The sequence below is a fragment of the Scyliorhinus canicula genome, chromosome 28 (genome assembly GCF_902713615.1).
Source record: "Scyliorhinus canicula chromosome 28, sScyCan1.1, whole genome shotgun sequence".
NCBI classification, from domain to species: Eukaryota; Metazoa; Chordata; class Chondrichthyes; order Carcharhiniformes; family Scyliorhinidae; genus Scyliorhinus; species Scyliorhinus canicula.
The window spans coordinates 7,178,182-7,196,965 of NC_052173.1; the positions used below are offsets into that span (position 1 = coordinate 7,178,182).

Genomic DNA, 18,784 nt, shown 5'->3' on the forward strand with positions numbered 1-18,784 from the left:
TACTCCTCTGCTCCTTTTTAATGAGCCTTTTCTACTTCATTCTGTAGGTTATTCAATGGAAATGGAGTGGGCCAGCAGTTTGGACCAAAGTGTTTGGCAGGTGATCGAATTGGCTGTGGAGTCCACCCGGAATCCTTTGACAGAGGAATGGCAACTGTGTTTTTCACCAGAAATGGAAAAGAGGTGGGGGGGGAAGTATACTTTACATCCTAGAGAATGAAGTTAAATATACTGAGCCCAGGCATACCAGAACATTGGTCTACTGACCTGCATGTCCAGTCAGAAATCTCAATCTGAGAATTTGTTGATCAACGAGTTTAGGTTTGACAGTATTTGGCTTTTAAACGCGGTAAAAACATGCACAGAGTTGCTTTGCAAATTGGAATTGACGTTGGCAATGATTTTGACACTGCAACTTTTTTTCAGAACTTCTATTCTTGCACACTGCGAACAGGACAAATGAGATGACCCCCTGCAATAAACAAATAGTAAAACCAGAAAATGCTGGCTGAACTCAGCAGGTCTGGCAGCATCTGTGGTGAGAACAGCTTCTGCAAAACTGTGGAAGCTGTTTCTCTCCACAGATGCTGCCAGACCTGCTGAGTTTATCCAGCATTTTCTGGTTTTATTCCAGCATCCGCAGTATTTTGCCCAATTCTGTACTGAATTGCACTGAAAGTGCGTGTCGATGGGGAGATCTGATTTTACTGATATCGGCATTTGTGATGTATTAGCTCCAGTGGCTGTAATGTGAAGTTTGAGATGATAAGCCATGAAGCAGAATAATCTGACCTGAAGTCATGCTGGTAGTGCTTGGCCTGTTCGATTCAGCTTTGTCCTACAGTATTGCGAGAGGCAGCACGGTTTTGTGAAGGGAGGTCGTGTCTCACTAACTTGATAAGAGTTTTTCGAGGAGGTCACAAAGATGATTGATGCAGGTCGGGCAGTGGATGTTGTCTATATGGACTTCAGTAAGGCCTTTGACAAGGTCCCTCATGGCAGACTGGTACAAAAGATGAAATCACACGGGATCAGGGGTGAGCTGGCAAGATGGATATAGAACTGGCTAGGTCAATGAAGGCAGAGAGTAGCAATGGAAGGGTGCTTTTCTGATTGGAGGGCTATGACTAGTGGTGTTCCGCAGGGATCAGTGCTGGGACCTTTGCTGTTCGTAGAATATATAAATGATTTGGAGGAAAATGTAACTGGTCTGATTAGTAAGTTTGCGGACGACACAAAGTTGGTGGAATTGCGAATAGCGATGAGGACTGTCAGAGGATACAGCAGGATTTAGATCGTTTGGAGACTTGGGCGGAGAGATGGCAGAAGGAGTTTAATCCGGACAAATGTGAGGTAATGCATTTTGGAAAGTCTAATACAGGTAGGGAATATACAGTGAATGGTAGAACCCTTAAGAGTATTGACAGTCAGGGATCTAGGTGTACAGGTCCACAGGCCACTGAAAGGGGCAACATAGGTGGAGAAGGTAGTCAAGAATGCAGACGACATGCTTGCCTTCATTGGCCGGGGCATTGAGTATAAAAATTGGCAGCTGTATAGAACCTTAGTTAGGTCACACTTGGAGTAAAGTGTTCAATTCTGGTCGCCACACTACCAGAAGGATGTGGAGGTTTTAAAGAAGGTGCAGAAGAGATTTACCAGGATGTTGCCTGGTATGGAGGGCATTAGCTATGAGGAGCGGTTGAATAAACACGGTTTGTTCTCACTGGAATGAAGGAGGTTGAGGGGCGACCTGATAGAGGTCTACAAAATTATGAGGGGCATAGACAGAGTGGATAGTCAGAGACTTTTTCCCACGGTAGAGGGGTCAATTACTAGGGGGCATAGATTTAAGGTGCGACGGGCAAGGTTTGGAGGAGATGTACGAGGCACGCTTTTTTACACTGAGGATAGTGGGTGCCTGGAACTCGCTGCCGGAGGAGGTGGTGGAAGCCGGGACAATAGTGACGTTTAAGGGGCATCTTGACAAATACATGAATAGGATGGGAATAGAGGGATACGGACCCTGGAAGTGTAGAAGATTTTAGTTTAGTCGGGCAGCATGGTCTGTGCAGGCTTGGAGGGCCGAAGGGCCTGTTACTGTGCTGTACTTTTCTTTGTTCTTTGTAGTTCATTGACTAAAAGACAATAATATTGAGAGAGCGATTAGCAAAGCATATGGCATGTTGGGCTTCAGAAATAGAGGCATTGAGTACAAAAACAGGGAAGATATGCTGAACCTTTATAAAACTCTGGTTAGGCCACAACTAGAGTATTGTGTCCAGCTCTGGTCACCGCACTTTCGGAAGGGTGCGAGGGTCCTTGAGAGGGTGCGGAGGGAGAATGGTTCCAGGGATGAGGGGATTTGGCCCCAAGTTAGGGTTGGGAAAGCTGAGGTTGTTCTCCTTAGACTGAAGGAGATTTGAGGGGAGATTTGACAGAGGTGGCACGATTATGACAAACTTAGAGCCGGTAGACAAAGGCGGCATGGTGGCACAGTGGTTGGCGTGCTGCCTCACAGCGCCAGGGACCCAGGTTCGATTCTGACCTTGGGTGACTGTCTGTGTGGAGTTTGTACGTTCTCCCTGTGTCCGCGTGAGTTTCCTCCGGGTGCTCCGGTTTCCTCCCACAGTCCAAAGATGTGCAGGTTAGGTGGATTGGCCATGATAAATTGTCCCTTAATGTCCAAAAGATATATGGGTTGGGTGGGGTTACAGGGATGGTGAGGGGGGGGCCGAGGTAGGGTGCTCTTTTGGAGGGTCGGTGCAGATTCGATGGGCCGAATAGCCACCTCCACCGTCCGAATGCTATGGTTCTATGATTCTAAAAGCTGTTCCCATTGGCTGATAGTCCAAGGATTAGTGGGGGTCGAGGGCACAGATTTTAGGTTTTGGGCAAGAGACACGAGAGGGATACAGCAGAACTGTTTTACACAGCGAGTGGTCATGACCTGGAACATGCTGCCGACACGGGTGGACATGATGTGGTGATGCTGATGTTGGACTGGAGTGGGCACAGTAACAAGTCTTACAACACCAGGTTAAAGTCCAACAGGTTTCAAATCACTAGCTTTCAGAGCGCTCTGAAAGCTAGTCATTCCAAACAAACCTGTTGGACTTAAACCTGATGTTGTAAGACTTCTTGCTGTGCCTTCACGGATGGTGGGAGCGGAGAGAAATGATTTCAAAAGGAAATTGGATGGGCACTCAAAGGAAATAAACTTGCAGGGTTCCGGGGATCGAGCGGGTGGAATGGGACTGACTGGATTGCTCCATGTGGAGCCAGCACAGACTCTATTGGTCGAGTGGCCTCCTATTGTGCTGCAAATGATTGTGACTCTGTGCTCTCAAGTTGGGAATTCCGGCAAAATTCCTTCACCCAGAGAATGGTGGGTATGTGGAACTCTCTGCCACACGGAACGGGTGAAGTGAACAGTACCACCCGATTTAAAGAAAAACTAGATCAACACGTGAGGAGATAAAAGTCGAAAGATACGATAGGGTTAGGTGGAAAGAAGTTGTTGGTGTGGAGCATGAAGACCAGCGTGGAGGTGTTTGGCTGAATGCGCTGTTTCGGTGCTCTTTATTCTGTGTAATTTGTGCAAGAGCTACATCGTGGTAATCTTTGTTGTTTTTGAAGGTTCGGGCTCCATGGTTCTTGTTCCTGAATCCAGTTATTCAAATTACAAATATCGGAACAGGAGCAGACCAATCATGCCCTGGTCCTGCATGTCCATTCGCTAAGATCATTTATCCTAATTCCATCTCACCTCCAATATCCCGAATGCCCTTGGCTAGTAAAATCCTATAGATCTTCAATTTAAAATGATCAGTTGACCATCCCAATCCAAATGCAAGCCCTGCAAAGTAAAAATAATCTATGGCAAGTACCATGGCAAGTTCTGATTCTGTTAATCTCTAAAAAAAAAAAAGGGCAGCACGGTAGCATTGTGGATAGCACAATCGCTTCACAGCTCCAGGGTCCCAGGTTCGATTCCGGGTTGGGTCACTGTCTGTGCGGAGTCTGCACATCCTCCCCGTGTGTGTGTGGGTTTCCTCCGGGTGCTCCGGTTTCCTCCCACAGTCCAAAGATGTGCAGGTTAGGTGGATTGGCCAGGCTAAATTGCCCTTAGTGTCCAAAATTGCCCTTAGTGTTGGGTGGGGGTTTCTGGGTTATGGGGATAGGGTGGAGGTGTTGAACTTGGGTAGGGCGCTCTTTCCAGGAGCCGGTGCAGACTCGATGGGCCGAATGGCCTCCTTCTGCACTGTAAATTTTATGATCTATGATCTTGTACCCATGGTTGATTTCTTGTTTTCAAATGCTGTTGTCATAGGAACACAATATTACTGATGGGCCTGTTTTGTCTTGCAAAGGAGGCCTGAAATGTATGACCGATTTTTGACTATTACTTTTTTCAAACCGAGGAATAGTTTCAGGAACTTTGCTCCATTTTCTTCTTGCAATGGAAGACGTTTGCTGATTTCCTGAAGGTCCTATCTTACCAAAGTAAAAATGCAGGAAAGGGAGAGAAAGCCTGGATATCGCCTCGAAACCAGGCACTGCTGCAGCATTGTGTGAAACAGCAGCCCAAGGTATTAGAGCAATCTCAGCTTCGATTTGCCGCAGCACATGATGCCTACAGCAGAGGAATGAGCGGGCTGACCTCCGCTGAAGGAGCCAGTTCGACAGCCTCTGTTAACTTGGACATGCCAGAGGGAGCTGAATCTTTGCTACTCACACCTAAGTAGAGAGTGGTAATCTCAGAACTGCTTCCTCTTGTAGGCAAGTCTTGTCCATGACCGGAATTGGTTGGCTGTGTTGGTAGAATCTTTGACCACCTCCAGCTTCTTGGTCGTGGGTGAAGACCATAAGACATAGGAGCAGAATTAGGTCACTCGGCCCATTGAGTCTGCTCCGCCATTCAATCATGGCTTATATTTTCCCACCCCCATTCTCCTGTCTTCTCCCCATAACCCCTGATCCCCTTATTAATCAAGAACCTATCTATCTCTGTCTTAAAGACACTCAGTGATTTGGCCTCCACAGCCTTCTGCGGCAAAGAGTTCCACAGATTCACCATCCTCTGGCTGAAGAAATTCCTCCTCATCTCTGTTTTAAAGGATCGTCCCTTAGTCTGAGATGGTGTCCTCTGGTTCTAGTTTTTCCTACAAGTGGAAACATCCTCTTCACGTCCACTCTATCCAGGGCTATGAAGCTCTCAGTTGAACTGGCATGCATTGCACCTCAACAAACAGCAGCTCACCGATTTGTTGCAAAGGTGAAGGTCTCGATTATATTTTCAAAGGCAAGCAAAGGGATGAGTGCAAGTCCTCAATAGTCAAAGCAACGTGGCCCTTTGGGTTTTGTACATATCTGCCAACTCATAGGGAGACCCTGGTTGGTGACCAACCAAAATGGTGTCCTCCGGGTGCTCCGGTTTCCTCCCACAGTCCAAAGATGTGCGGGTTAGGTGGATTGGCCATGCTAAATTGCCCGTAGTGTCCTAGGTTAAGGGGGGCGGGGGGGGGGGGGGGGGGGGTTGTTGGGTTACGGGTATAGGGTGGATACGTAGGTTTGAGTAGGGTGATCATGGCTCGGCACAACATCGAGGGCCGAAGGGTCTGTTCAGTGCTGTACTATTCTATGTTTATTTGGGAAGGCATTGAACATATTTCGGTAGAAACGTGCGGAGGTGAAGTTGAGGCATCGGAGGGAACGCAGGAACCTCCAACCAGCCTGTTTACCCAACCCTTCGAGCACCACCTGCATTTGGCAGGTCCTCCATTGATCTTGTTGGCCATTTCAGAACCCTTCGAACCAGAATTGAAGCAAGTCATCCTTGACCCCGAGGGACTGTCTAAGAAGAGGAGAAGCACAAGATGACTAGAAGGGCTTCCGTTCGATCAATTTGCAGCTTGCTGATCCGCATAAAAATAGCATCATGCAGGTCGATGCCAGGTTTTATTTTTGGAAAATATTTTATTGAGGCATTTATAATTTTAATAATTTTACACAGCAAATTTTCGACAAAAAGAAAAACACAGCAATATTACCAACAAACCCCCCGTGCACAAAACCCCAGCCAACATGGCTTACACAAACAGTGCCACCTTCCCCAACCACCCCTCCCTTGGTTCTCCTGCCCTTACTCGTCTCTCTATGCCAGGTTTTTTGAGTCCTTCATTGGTTCGGAGCGACATTGGCGAGGGCAGCATTTCTTGCACTCCATAATTGCTCTTGAGAAGTGGGGGTGAGCTGCCTTCTTGAACCGCTGCAGTCTATGTGGTGTAGGTACGCCCAGGGTGCTGTTGGGGAGGGAGTTCCAGGATTTTGACCCAGCGACGGTGATGGAACGGCTGATATATTTCCAAGTCAGGGTGGTGAGTGACTAGGAGGGGAACTTGCAGGTGGGGGTGTTCCCCATGTATCTTTGCCTTTGTCCTTCTAGCTGGTATAGATCAAAGATTTGGAAAATGCTGTCAAAGGAGCTTTCGTTAGTAGGTGCAGTGCATCTTGTAGATGGTACACCTGGCTGTACCGTGCATCGGTGGTGGAGGGAGTGAATGTTTGTGGATTGGGTGCCAATCAAGCGGGGCTGCTTTGTCCTGGATGGTGTCGAGCTTCTTGAGTGTTGCTGGAGCTGCACTCATCCAGGCAAGTGGAGAGTATTCCATCACACTCCTGACTTGTGCCTTGTAGATGGTGGACAGGCTTTGGGGAGTCAGGAGGTGAGTTACTCTCCGCAGGATTCCCAGCCTCTGACCTGCTCTGGTAGCCACAGTATTTATATGGCTGAGTCCAGTCCTGGGTAACCCCAGTGGGGCTTGAAGTGGTGGATTCAGTGATGGTATTGCCACTGAATGTCATGATAAGATGGCTAGATTCTCTCTTGTTGGACATGGTCATTGCCTGACACTTTTTGGCATCAATGTTATTTGCTGCTTATCAGCCCAAACCTGGATATTGCATAGTCATCACCAACAATCATGTCCTGGGAGTGTAGAGGGAGCTTTACTCTGTATCTAACCCTGTGCTGAACCTGTCCTGGGAGTGTTTGATGGGGACAGTGTCGAGGGAGCTTTACTCTGTATCTAACCCCGTGCTGTACCTGTCCTGGGAATGTTTGATGGGGACAGTGTAGAGGGAGCTTTACTCTGTATCTAACCCCGTGCTGTACCTGTCCTGGGAATGTTTGATGGGGACAGTGTAGAGGGACCTTTACTCTGTATCTAACCCCGTGCTGTACCTGTCCTGGGAGTGTTTGATGGGGACAGTGTAGAGGGAGCTTTACTCTGTATCTAACCCCGTGCTGTACCTGTCCTGGGAGTGTTTGATGGGGACAGTGTAGAGGGAGCTTTACTCTGTATCTAACCCCGTGCTGTACCTGTCCTGGGAGTGTTTGATGGGGACAGTGTGGAGGGAGCTTTACTCTGTATCTAACCCCGTGCTGTACCTGTCCTGGGAGTGTTTGATGGGACAGTGTAGAGGGGGCTTTACTCTGTATCTAACCCCGTGCTGTACCTGCCCTGGGAGGGTTTGATGGGGACAGAGTAGAGGGAGCTTTACTCTGTATCTAATCCCGTGCTGTACCTATCCTGGGAGTGTTTGATGGGGACAGTGTAGAGGGAGCTTTACTCTGTATCTAACCCCGTGCTGTACCTGTCCTGGGAGTGTTTGATGGGGACAGTGTAGAGGGAGCTTTACTCTGTATCTAACCCCATGCTGTACTTGTCCTGGGAGTGTTTGATGGGGACAGTGTCGAGGGAGCTTTACTCTGTATCTAACCCCGTGCTGTACCTGTCCTGGGAATGTTTGATGGGGACAGTGTAGAGGGAGCTTTACTCTGTATCTAACCCCGTGCTGTACCTGTCCTGGGAATGTTTGATGGGGACAGTGTAGAGGGACCTTTACTCTGTATCTAACCCCGTGCTGTACCTGTCCTGGGAATGTTTGATGGGGACAGTGTAGAGGGAGCTTTACTCTGTATCTAACCCCGTGCTGTACCTGTCCTGGGAGTGTTTGATGGGGACAGTGTAGAGGGAGCTTTACTCTGTATCTAACCCCGTGCTGTACCTGTCCTGGGAGTGTTTGATGGGGACAGTGTGGAGGGAGCTTTACTCTGTATCTAACCCCGTGCTGTACCTGTCCTGGGAGTGTTTGATGGGACAGTGTAGAGGGGGCTTTACTCTGTATCTAACCCCGTGCTGTACCTGCCCTGGGAGGGTTTGATGGGGACAGAGTAGAGGGAGCTTTACTCTGTATCTAATCCCGTGCTGTACCTATCCTGGGAGTGTTTGATGGGGACAGTGTAGAGGGAGCTTTACTCTGTATCTAACCCCGTGCTGTACCTGTCCTGGGAGTGTTTGATGGGGACAGTGTAGAGGGAGCTTTACTCTGTATCTAACCCCATGCTGTACCTGTCCTGGGAGTGTTTGATGGGGACAGTGTAGAGGGAACTTTACTCTGTATCTAACCCCGTGCTGTACCTGTCCTGGGAGTGTTTGATGGGGACAGTGTAGAGGGAGCTTTACTCTGTATCTAATCCCGTGCTGTACCTATCCTGGGAGTGTTTGATGGGGACAGTGTAGAGGGAGCTTTACTCTGTATCTAACCCCGTGCTGTACCTGTCCTGGGAGTGTTTGATGGGGACAGTGTAGAGGGAGCTTTACTCTGTATCTAACCCCATGCTGTACCTGTCCTGGGAGTGTTTGATGGGGACAGTGTAGAGGGAACTTTACTCTGTATCTAACCCCGTGCTGTACCTGTCCTGGGAGTGTTTGATGGGGACAGTGTAGAGGGAGCTTTACTCTGTATCTAACCCCGTGCTGTACCTGTCCTGGGAGTGTTTGATGGGGACAGTGTAGAGGGAGCTTTACTCTGTATCTAACCCCATGCTGTACCTGTCCTGGGAGTGTTTGATGGGGACAGTGTAGAGGGAGCTTTACTCTGTATCTAACCCTGTGCTGTACCTGTCCTGGGAGTGTTTGATGGGGACAGTGTAGAGGGAGCTTTACTCTGTATCTAACCCCGTGCTGTACCTGTGCTGGGAGTGTTTGATGGGGACAGTGTAGAGGGAGCTTTACTCTCTCCCACAAGTTTTGTTAAGATTGTTCATGTCTGGGCGGGTGGGGGGGGTTCACGTGTTGTGAGCGCGGGAGCAGCTGCATTCCTGCGCACTCTGTCCCTGCTCATCTTTTAATCTATCTTTGTATCCTGGTGCTTGGTTTATATGGTTTATGCTATGCTGGCCCTCCCTTTGGCGTGGTGCCCTGTTGGCCACTTCTTCTCTGAGAACGGGGTTTCCCCTCCTCCGACTGGGAGCTGATGATATTCTTTTTAACCTCGGGTTGTGGGTGCTAGTTTAATTCCCCCTTATGTCTGGAGTTCTCCGTTGTTTATTCCTTCGTTGCTCTTCTTTGAAGCTATGATGTAACTGTGGTTGTTTGCTGTTTCCTGCTTTGGTGTAGACGGATCTTGTATCCCTGGAGGGAACACTTTGGGGGTATTGCCCCCGACTCATCCAGTCTCATTCATTCCGATGTTTGCAATGACTTCTGCCATGTGCTGTACCTGTTTTGCACGGATACCTCTGGCTTTTTTCTCTTTCTTTTGTTTTGATGCAATAATTGTTCAAACTTGAAAACTTCAACAACAATACATTTTAAAAAGAAAAAATTGCCCACGTCTCTCAACCGATCTTCTCGTCTTTCCCTAATACCCACAATGGCGATATGGATGAAAGGTTGGTAAGTGGGGTTAAGGGACAGATCGTTTTATTGAGTGGCAGAACCAGAGACTGAATGGCCTCCTCCTGTTCTGATGACATGGATCTTCAGTTTACTATTGAATAATGCACCCTTTTTTCTGTTTGTGAGTTGGATTGGCGTGATTCAATTTAGTCTAGTTGGGATAGTATAACACATCGTTGTGAAAGACTGGAACCGTTTCCCTTTTGTGTTTGTGCAGGTGGGGTCAGTAGTTATGGCCATGTCTCCAGACGGATTGTTCCCAGCGGTTGGGATGCACTCTCTTGGGGAAGAAGTTCGCATCGACCTTCAGGTCGAATGGGGCCTGGATGACGATGACAGTGTGATGATGGTAGACAGCCATGAAGACGAGTGGGGCCGTTTACACGATGTTAAAGTTTGTGGAACAGTAAGTAACTTTTCCGCGAGTATATTTCACTAGGTTTATCTTTGCATCAGGAAGTATTGTGGTGTAACGTGTTCATAAAATCTGTCAGTGGGGAAAAGGAGTGGTGTGTATTTCAGAATGGCGTTGTTCGATTATGGAGCTCATCAGAAGGTGCCTTGATATTTAGGTTCTAAGATTAGATTGACATAAGACTCATCTTTAAATTTAGAAATGTTCGTTTCTCTGAGGTCAGCTATAGAAGAGTGCATGACTTCAGAAGTTTCAACTCCACTTTCGGCGGTGTAGCTTGGTGTTGGGGAGAGGATTGAGTTTATTCCTTGTTGCTATTAATTTGCATTTATCTCAAGTTGCTGATACTAATCTATTGGTCCTGGGAGTTTGGTTTAAGTGCATCGGCACCAGTCAGTTAAGTCCAAACCCTGTTCCACGTTTGATGAGCTCATCTGTGAAGGATCAATTCATTGTTGCACGGTCTGCTCCAACACAAGAAAAAAGGAGCAGGAGTAGACCATTCAGTCCATCGAGCCTGTTCCACCATTCAGCACGATCATGACTGACCTTGGGCTTCAACTGCATTTTTTTGCCCAGTCCCATTACCCATAATTCCCTGAGAGACCATAAATCCATCTCGGCCTTAAATATATCCAACGATGGAGCACCCACAATCCTCTGGGGTGGAGAATTCCAAAGATTCACAACCCTTTGAGTGACAAAATTTTTCCTCATCTCAGTCCTAAATGATCATTTCCTTATCCCGAGACTGTGACCCCCGTGTTGTAGATTCCCCAGCCAGGGATAAACAATCTCTCAGTATCCACCCTGTCAAACCCCAGCCAGGGATAAACAATCTCTCAGTATCCACCCTGTCAAACCCCAGCCAGGGGGAAACAATCTCTCAGTATCCACCCTGTCAAACCCCAGCCAGGGGGAAACAATCTCTCAGTATCCACCCTGTCAAACCCCAGCCAGGGGGAAACAATCTCTCAGTATCCACCCTGTCAAAGCCCAGCCAGGGGGAAACAATCTTTCAGTATCCACCCTGTCAAACCAAAGCCAAGGGGAAACAATCTCTCAGTATCTACCCTGTCAAACCCCAGCCAGGGGGAAACAATCTCTCAGTATCCACCCTGCCAAACCCCAGCCAGGGGGAAACAATCTCTCAGTATCCACCCTGCCAAACCCCAGCCAGGGGGAAACAATATCTCCGTATCCACCCTGTCAAACCCCAGCCAGGGGGAAACAATCTCTCAGTATCCACCCTGTCAAACCCCAGCCAGGGGGAAACAATCTCTCCGTATCCACCCTGTCAAACCCCAGCCAGGGGGAAACAATCTTTCAGTATCCACCCTGTCAAACCAAAGCCAAGGGGAAACAATCTCTCAGTATCTACCCTGTCAAACCCCAGCCAGGGGGAAACAATCTCTCAGTATCCACCCTGCCAAACCCCAGCCAGGGGGAAAGAATCTCTCAGTATCCACCCTGTCAAACGCCAGCCAGGGGGAAACAATCTCTCAGTATTCACCCTGTCAAACCCCAGCCAGGGGGGGAAACAATCTCTCAGTATCCACCCTGTCAAACCCCAGCCAGGGGGGGAAACAATCTCTCAGTACCCACCCTGTCAAACCCCAGCCAGGGGGAAACAATCTCTCAGTAACCACCCTGCCAAACCCCAGCCAGGGGGAAACAATCTCTCAGTATCCACCCTGTCAAACCCCAGCCAGGGGGAAACAATCTCTCAGTATCCACCCTGTCAAACCCCAGCCAGGGGGGGAAACAATCTCTCAGTATCCACCCTGTCAAACCCCAGCCGGGGGGTGGGGGGGGGGAAACAATCTCTCAGTATCCACCCTGTCAAACCCCAGCCAGGGGGGAAACAATCTCTCAGTATCCACCCTGTCAAACCCCAGCCAGGGGGAAACAATCTCTCCGTATCCACCCTGTCAAACCCCAGCCGGGGGGGGGAACAATCTCTCAGTATCCACCCTGTCAAACCCCAAACAGGGGGAAACAATCTCTCAGTATCCACCCTGTCAAACCTCAGCCAGGGGGGGGGGAAACAATCTCTCAGTATCCACCCTGTCAAACCCCAGCCAGGGGGGGGAAACAATCTCTCAGTATCCACCCTGTCAAACCCCAGCCAAGGGGAAACAATCTCTCAGTATCCACCCTGTCAAACCCCAGCCAGGGGGGAACAATCTCTCAGTATCCACCCTGTCAAACCCCAGCCAGGGGGGGGAAACAATCTCTCAGTATCCACCCTGTCAAACCCCAACCAGGGGGAAACAATCTCTCAGTATCCACCCTGTCAAACCTCAGACAGGGGGGGGAAACAATCTCTCAGTATCCACCCTGTCAAACCCCAGCCAGGGGGGGAAACAATCTCTCAGTATCCACCCTGTCAAACCCCAACCAGGGGGAAACAATCTCTCAGTATCCACCCTGTCAAACCTCAGACAGGGGGGGGAAACAATCTCTCAGTATCCACCCTGTCAAACCCCAGCCAGGGGGGGAAACAATCTCTCAGTATCCACCCTGTCAAACCCCAGCCAAGGGGAAACAATCTCTCAGTATCCACCCTGTCAAACCCCAGCCAGGGGGAAACAATCTCTCAGTATCCACCCTGTCAACCCCAGCCAGGGGGGGAAACAATCTCTCAGTATCCACCCTGTCAAACCCCAGCCAGGGGGGGAAACAATCTCTCAGTATCCACCCTGCCAAACCCCAGCCAGGGGGAAACAATCTCTCAGTATCCACCCTGTCAAACCCCAGCCAGGGGGAAACAATCTCTCAGTATCCACCCTGTCAAACTCCAGCCAGGGGGAAACAATCTCTCAGTATCCACCCTGTCAAACCCCAGCCAGGGAGAAACAATCTCTCAGTATCCACCCTGTCAAACCCCAGCCAGGGGGGGAAACAATCTCTCAGTATCCACCCTGTCAAACCCCAGCCGGGGGGGGAAACAAACTCTCAGTATCCACCCTGTCAAACCCCAGCCAGGGGGAAACAACCTCTCAGTATCCACCCTGTCAAACCCCAGCCAGGGGGAAACAATCTCTCAGTATCCACCCTGTCAAACCCCAGCCGGGGGGGGAAACAATCTCTCAGTATCCACCCTGTCAAACCCCAGCCGGGGGGGGAAACAAACTCTCAGTATCCACCCTGTCAAACCCCAGCCAGGGGGAAACAATCTCTCAGTATCCACCCTGTCACACCCCAGCCAGGGGGAAACAATCTCTCAGTATCCACCCTGTCAAACCCCAGCCAGGGGGAAACAATCTCTCCATATCCACCCTGTCAAACCCCAGCCAGGGGGAAACAATCTCTCAGTATCCACCCTGTCAAACCCCAGCCAGGGGGAAACAATCTCTCAGTATCCACCCTGTCAAACCCCAGCCAGGGGGAAACAATCTCTCAGTATCCACCCTGTCAAACCCCAGCTAGGGGAAAACAATCTCTCAGTATCCACCCTGTCAAACCCCAGCCAGGGGGAAACAATCTCTCAGTATCCACCCTGTCAAACCCCAGCCAGGGGGAAACAATCTCTCAGTATCCACCCTGTCAAACCCCAGCCAGGGGGAAACAATCTCTCAGTATCCACCCTGTCAAACCCCAGCCAGGGGGAAACAATCTCTCAGTATCCACCCTGTCAAACCCCAGCCAGGGGGAAACAATCTCTCAGTATCCACCCTGTCAAACCCCAGCCAGGGGGAAACAATCTCTCAGTATCCACCCTGTCAAACCCCAGCCAGGGGGAAACAATCTCTCAGTATCCACCCTGTCAAACCCCAGCCAGGGGGAAACAATCTCTCAGTATCCACCCTGTCAAACCCCAGCCAGGGGGAAACAATCTCTCAGTATCCACCCTGTCAAACCCCAGCCAGGGGGAAACAATCGCTCAGTATCCACCCTGTCAAACCCCAGCTAGGGGGAAACAGTCTCTCAGTATCCACCCTGTCAAACCCCAGCCAGGGGGAAACAATCTCTCAATAGCCACCCTGTCAAACCCCAGCCAGGGGGAAACAATCTCTCAGTATCCACCCTGTCAAACCCCAGCCAGGGGGAAACAATCTCTCAGTATCCACCCTGTCAAACCCCAGCCAGGGGGAACCAATCTCTCAGTATCCACCCTGTCAAACCCCAGCCAGGGAGAAACAATCTCTCAGTATCCACCCTGTCAAACCCCAGCCAGGGGGAAACAATCTCTCAGTATCCACCCTGTCAAACCCCAGCCAGGGGGGGAAACAATCTCTCAGTATCCACCCTGTCAAACCCCAGCCAGGGGGGGAAACAATCTCTCAGTATCCACCCTGTCACACCCCAGCCAGGGGTAAACAATCTCTCAGTATCCACCCTGTCAAACCCCAGCCAGGGGGAAACAATCTCTCAGTAACCACCCTGTCAAACCCCAGCCAGGGGGAAACAATCTCTCAGTAACCACCCTGTCAAACCCCAGCCAGGGGGAAACAATCTCTCAGTATCCACCCTGTCAAACCCCAGCCAGGGGGAAACAATCTCTCAGTATCCACCCTGTCAAACCCCAGCCAGGGGGAAACAATCTCTCAGTATCCACCCTGTCAAACCCCAGCCAGGGGGAAACAATCTCTCAGTATCCACCCTGTCAAACCCCAGCCAGGGGGAAACAATCTCTCAGTATCCACCCTGTCAAACCCCAGCCAGGGGGAAACAATCTCTCAGTATCCACCCTGTCAAACCCCTTCAGAATCTGATATGTTTCAATGTGATCACCTCTCATTGTTCCAAACGCCGGAGAATATCGACCCAATTTACTCAGACTCTCATCATAGGACAACCCCCTCATCCCAGTGACCAATCCAGTGAATTTTCACTGTCCCACCCCTCATGCCAATATATCCTGAAATATGGAGACCAAAACTGTGCCCAGAATTCCAGATGTTGTCTCACCATAACCCACTGCGCCACCGTGCTGTCCATGCTTTTTTATTCTTAGACGAAAGTGAATAACTTAAAAAATATAACACTTCCCTACATTATGCTCCATCTGCCATCTTGCTGCCCACTCTCCTAACCTGTCTATATCTCTCTGCAGCCACTGTGTCCTCCCCACAGCTTACCGTTCCATATCGTTTTGTATCATTTGCAAATTTAGATACATTACTCTCTGTCTCTTCATCTCAGTCGTTAATGTAGATTGTAAATAATACTAATCTTTATTATTGTCACAAGTAGGCTTACATTAACATTGCAATGAAGCGGGCAACACTGTGGCACAGTGGTTAGCACTGCTGCCTCATGGCGCTGAGGTCCCAGGTTCGATCCCGGCTCTGGGTCACTGCACATCTTTGGACTGTGGGAGGAAACCGGAGCATCCGGAGGAAACCCACGCAGACACTGGGAGAACATGCAGACTCCACACAGACAGTGACCCAAGCAGTGAATGGAACTGGGGACCCTGGCGCTGTGAAGCAATAGTGCTAACCACTGTGCAACTGGGTGGTGCAGTATGGGCTGGGATCCCTAAGTTGACCATCGCTCCAAAGCAACTTGTGCTGATGTTGGATGAGTTTTTAAAATTTCACAAGAAATCAATGCTGGAAGCACGAAGAATACCCCGACCTCATCTTGTCTGCCTGCCTCACGAATTGGTTCAGACCATTGAGGCAGTTAACTTTCACTGGGCTCTTGTAACACCGAGTGCTTTGACGCTGCTGAATAATAAGTCCTGCACCGTTAGAAATTGAGGTTTCTTTTGTGAAATGGTGACCGAAATGGGATGCAATATTAAAAAGCATTATAATTTGGCGGGATCTTCTGGTCCTGAGGAAGGCGAGCGTCCACGGTGGATTCCCTGGCGACAAGATGGACGTGCCACACAAAACGGCAGCAGCAACCACCACACCATGGGAGGGCTAGAAAATCCCACCCAAAGCCTTTTAACTTTTCTCTGACTTGAAGAAATTTGAAAAGTTTTTTTTTTACTAAACAATTTTATTGAGGTAGTTTTTGGCTTTATAAACAGTTACAGACATCATCAGAAAGGAAGCAAAAAAGGCAAAAATGTGCAAACATCCACGTACTTTCAATACTTCCACCGTAACATATTGCACAAGCCCGCTCCCCTCCCACCGGTACTACCCGCCATATTTTCCCTCCTACTCTACTCTAACCCCCCCCCCCCCCCCTGCTGACGCTCACTCTCCCGCAAAGAAGTCAATAAATGGTTGCCACCTCCGGGTGAACCCCTGCACAGAACCCCTCAAGGCGAACTTGATTTTTTTCATCCCCAGGAAACTCGACATGTCCGCAAGCCACCACTCCGTCTTCGGGGGCTTTGAGTCCCTCCACGCCAATAATATTCGTCGCCAGGCTATCAGGGAAGCAAAGGCCAGCACATCGGCCTCTTTCTCCCCCTGGACGCCCGGGTCTTCCGAAACCCCAAAAATTGCCACCCCTGGGCTCATCACCACCCTTGTTTTTAGCACCTGGGACATGACCCCCGCAAATCCCTCCCAGTACCCCCTCAGCTCAGGGCATGCCCAAAACATGTGAACATGGTTCGCTGGTCCTCCCGCGCACCTAGCGCATTTGTCCTCTATCCCGAAAAATTTGCTCATCCGAGCCACCGTCATATGGGCCCGGTGAACGACCTTAAATTGGATCAGCCCGAGCCTAGCACATGTCGCGGTAGAGTTTACCCTACTCAGGGCCTCTGCCCACAGCCCATCCTCCATTTCCCCGCCTAGCTCCTCCTCCCATTTAAGTTTCAGTTCCTCTGTCTGGGACCCTTCCTCCCTCATGAGCACCTTATAAATACCCGAGACTCTACCCTCCCCTTCATCCCTCCCAGAGACTATTCTGTCTAGGATCCCCATTGGCGGGAGGCGCGGGAAAGATGGGACCTGTCTACGAACAAAGTCCCGCAACTGTAGGTATCTAAAATCATTTCCCCTTACCACCCCAAATTTCTCCTCCAAGCTCCTCAAACTCGCGAAGCTCCCTTCCAGGAACATATCACCCACCCTTCCCGCCCCTGCTCGCCGCCATACTCGGAACCCCCCATCCACACTGCCGGGGGCAAACCGATGGTTGTCGCAGATTGGCGCCCAGACAGACGCCCCCATCTCCCCCACATGCCTCCTCCACTGGCCCCATATCCGCAGGGTCGCCACCACTACCGGGCTGGTGGTGTACTTGGCCGGCGGCAGCGGTAGAGGAGCCGTGACCAGGGCTTCCAAACTGGAGCCCCTGCACGAAGCCGCCTTCACCCGCTCCCAAGTAGACCCCGTACCCACCATCCACTTCCTTATCATAGCGATGTTGGCCGCCCAGTAATAATTGACCAGACTCGGCAAAGCCAGCCCTCCCTCGCTGCGGTTCCTCTCCAACATCGCCTTCTTTACCCGCGGAGACTTTCCGGCCCAGACAAAGCTCATGATCAGCCCGTTAACTCTTTTGAAGAAGGACTGTGGGATAAAGATCGGGAGGCACTGAAAAATAAACAAAAATCGAGGGAGGATTGTCATCTTTACAGTCTGCACCCTCCCTGCCAGCGACAGCGGGAGTGCGTCCCATCTCCGAAACTCTCCCTTCATTTGCTCCACCACCCTGGCCAAATTTAACTTATGCAGCCTGCCCCAGTCTCGTGCCACCTGGATTCCCAAATACCGGAAAGAAATTTGAAAAGTTAACAAATGTTTTTATTTATGCTCGTGGGAGATGGGCTACTGGACAGACCTAAATCTTGAAGATGACTTGAAGCTGTGGTATTTGGGGGAAAAAAAAGCAAAGATCTATATTGATGGCCTGAAATCTTAATTTCCAGCATTGCCCTTCATAATGAACTTCTGGTTAAAGAGGGGTTCTGGCTGATAATACCTGTAATGTGCGAAAGGAAAGTGGACATGAGTAGTGTAAAAGCTACACTAAATTATCACTTTCATGTCTTAGAAAAATAAACAGGTATCAGCTCGCAGAATGCAGGCTTTTACTGCTACTGCATTTTTCGACACATGCCGACGTGTCAATCAAATGCTTAATGGTTTATTAATGACAGATGCGGGGCTTTGTCATTTGAAGAACGCATGACGAAAGTTCCCGCACAGTCATGATTAAGTTCGTGGTTTCTGAGTGAGGTAAAGTTTGACCAATGACGCCTTTTTTCAAAGCTGTGTTTATTTTTATGAGAAATTATCGCACGCCCTTGCTTGACGGGTTGTCAGGTTGTATTGAACGTTGTTGTGGGCTGTCACTTAGTTACAGTAGCTGTGGAGACCAAAGGACAGGTGCGAACTTTGATTATACTTAATCCAGAAAGGAAGGCAAGTATCATTTTGGAAATGGTATCGATCAAAGTTTGATTTGTAAATTCAAAATTTAGAGGCAACGCATATTTATATTTTTAATTTACCTTCAAAATAATCATCTTGCATTACACTCTGCTATAGGGTGGTACACTGTGTTATCGCACTGTCCTTTCACACTCTGGGACTGGGTACAGTGGGTTATCACACTGTCCTTTCACACTCTGGGACTGGGTACAGTGGGTTATCACACTGTCCTTTCACACTCTGGGACTGGGTACAGTGGGTTATCACACTGTCCTTTCACACTCTGGGACTGGGTACAGCGGGTTATCACACTGTTCTTTCAC

General features: G+C 49.5%; 1 protein-coding gene across 4 annotated transcripts in view; it reads left to right on the forward strand.

Moving 5' to 3' along the window:
- The window catches only part of spryd3 (SPRY domain containing 3), a 277,836-nt gene that overhangs the window by 30,304 nt on the left and 228,748 nt on the right, over nt 1–18,784 (forward strand). For all 4 annotated transcript variants that reach the window (XM_038786404.1, XM_038786408.1, XM_038786407.1 and 1 more), the window contains exons 5-6: nt 48–183; nt 9,967–10,155. In XM_038786404.1, coding sequence (XP_038642332.1) covers nt 48–183; nt 9,967–10,155 — 325 coding nt within the window. The remainder of the gene's footprint in view (nt 1–47; nt 184–9,966; nt 10,156–18,784) is intronic.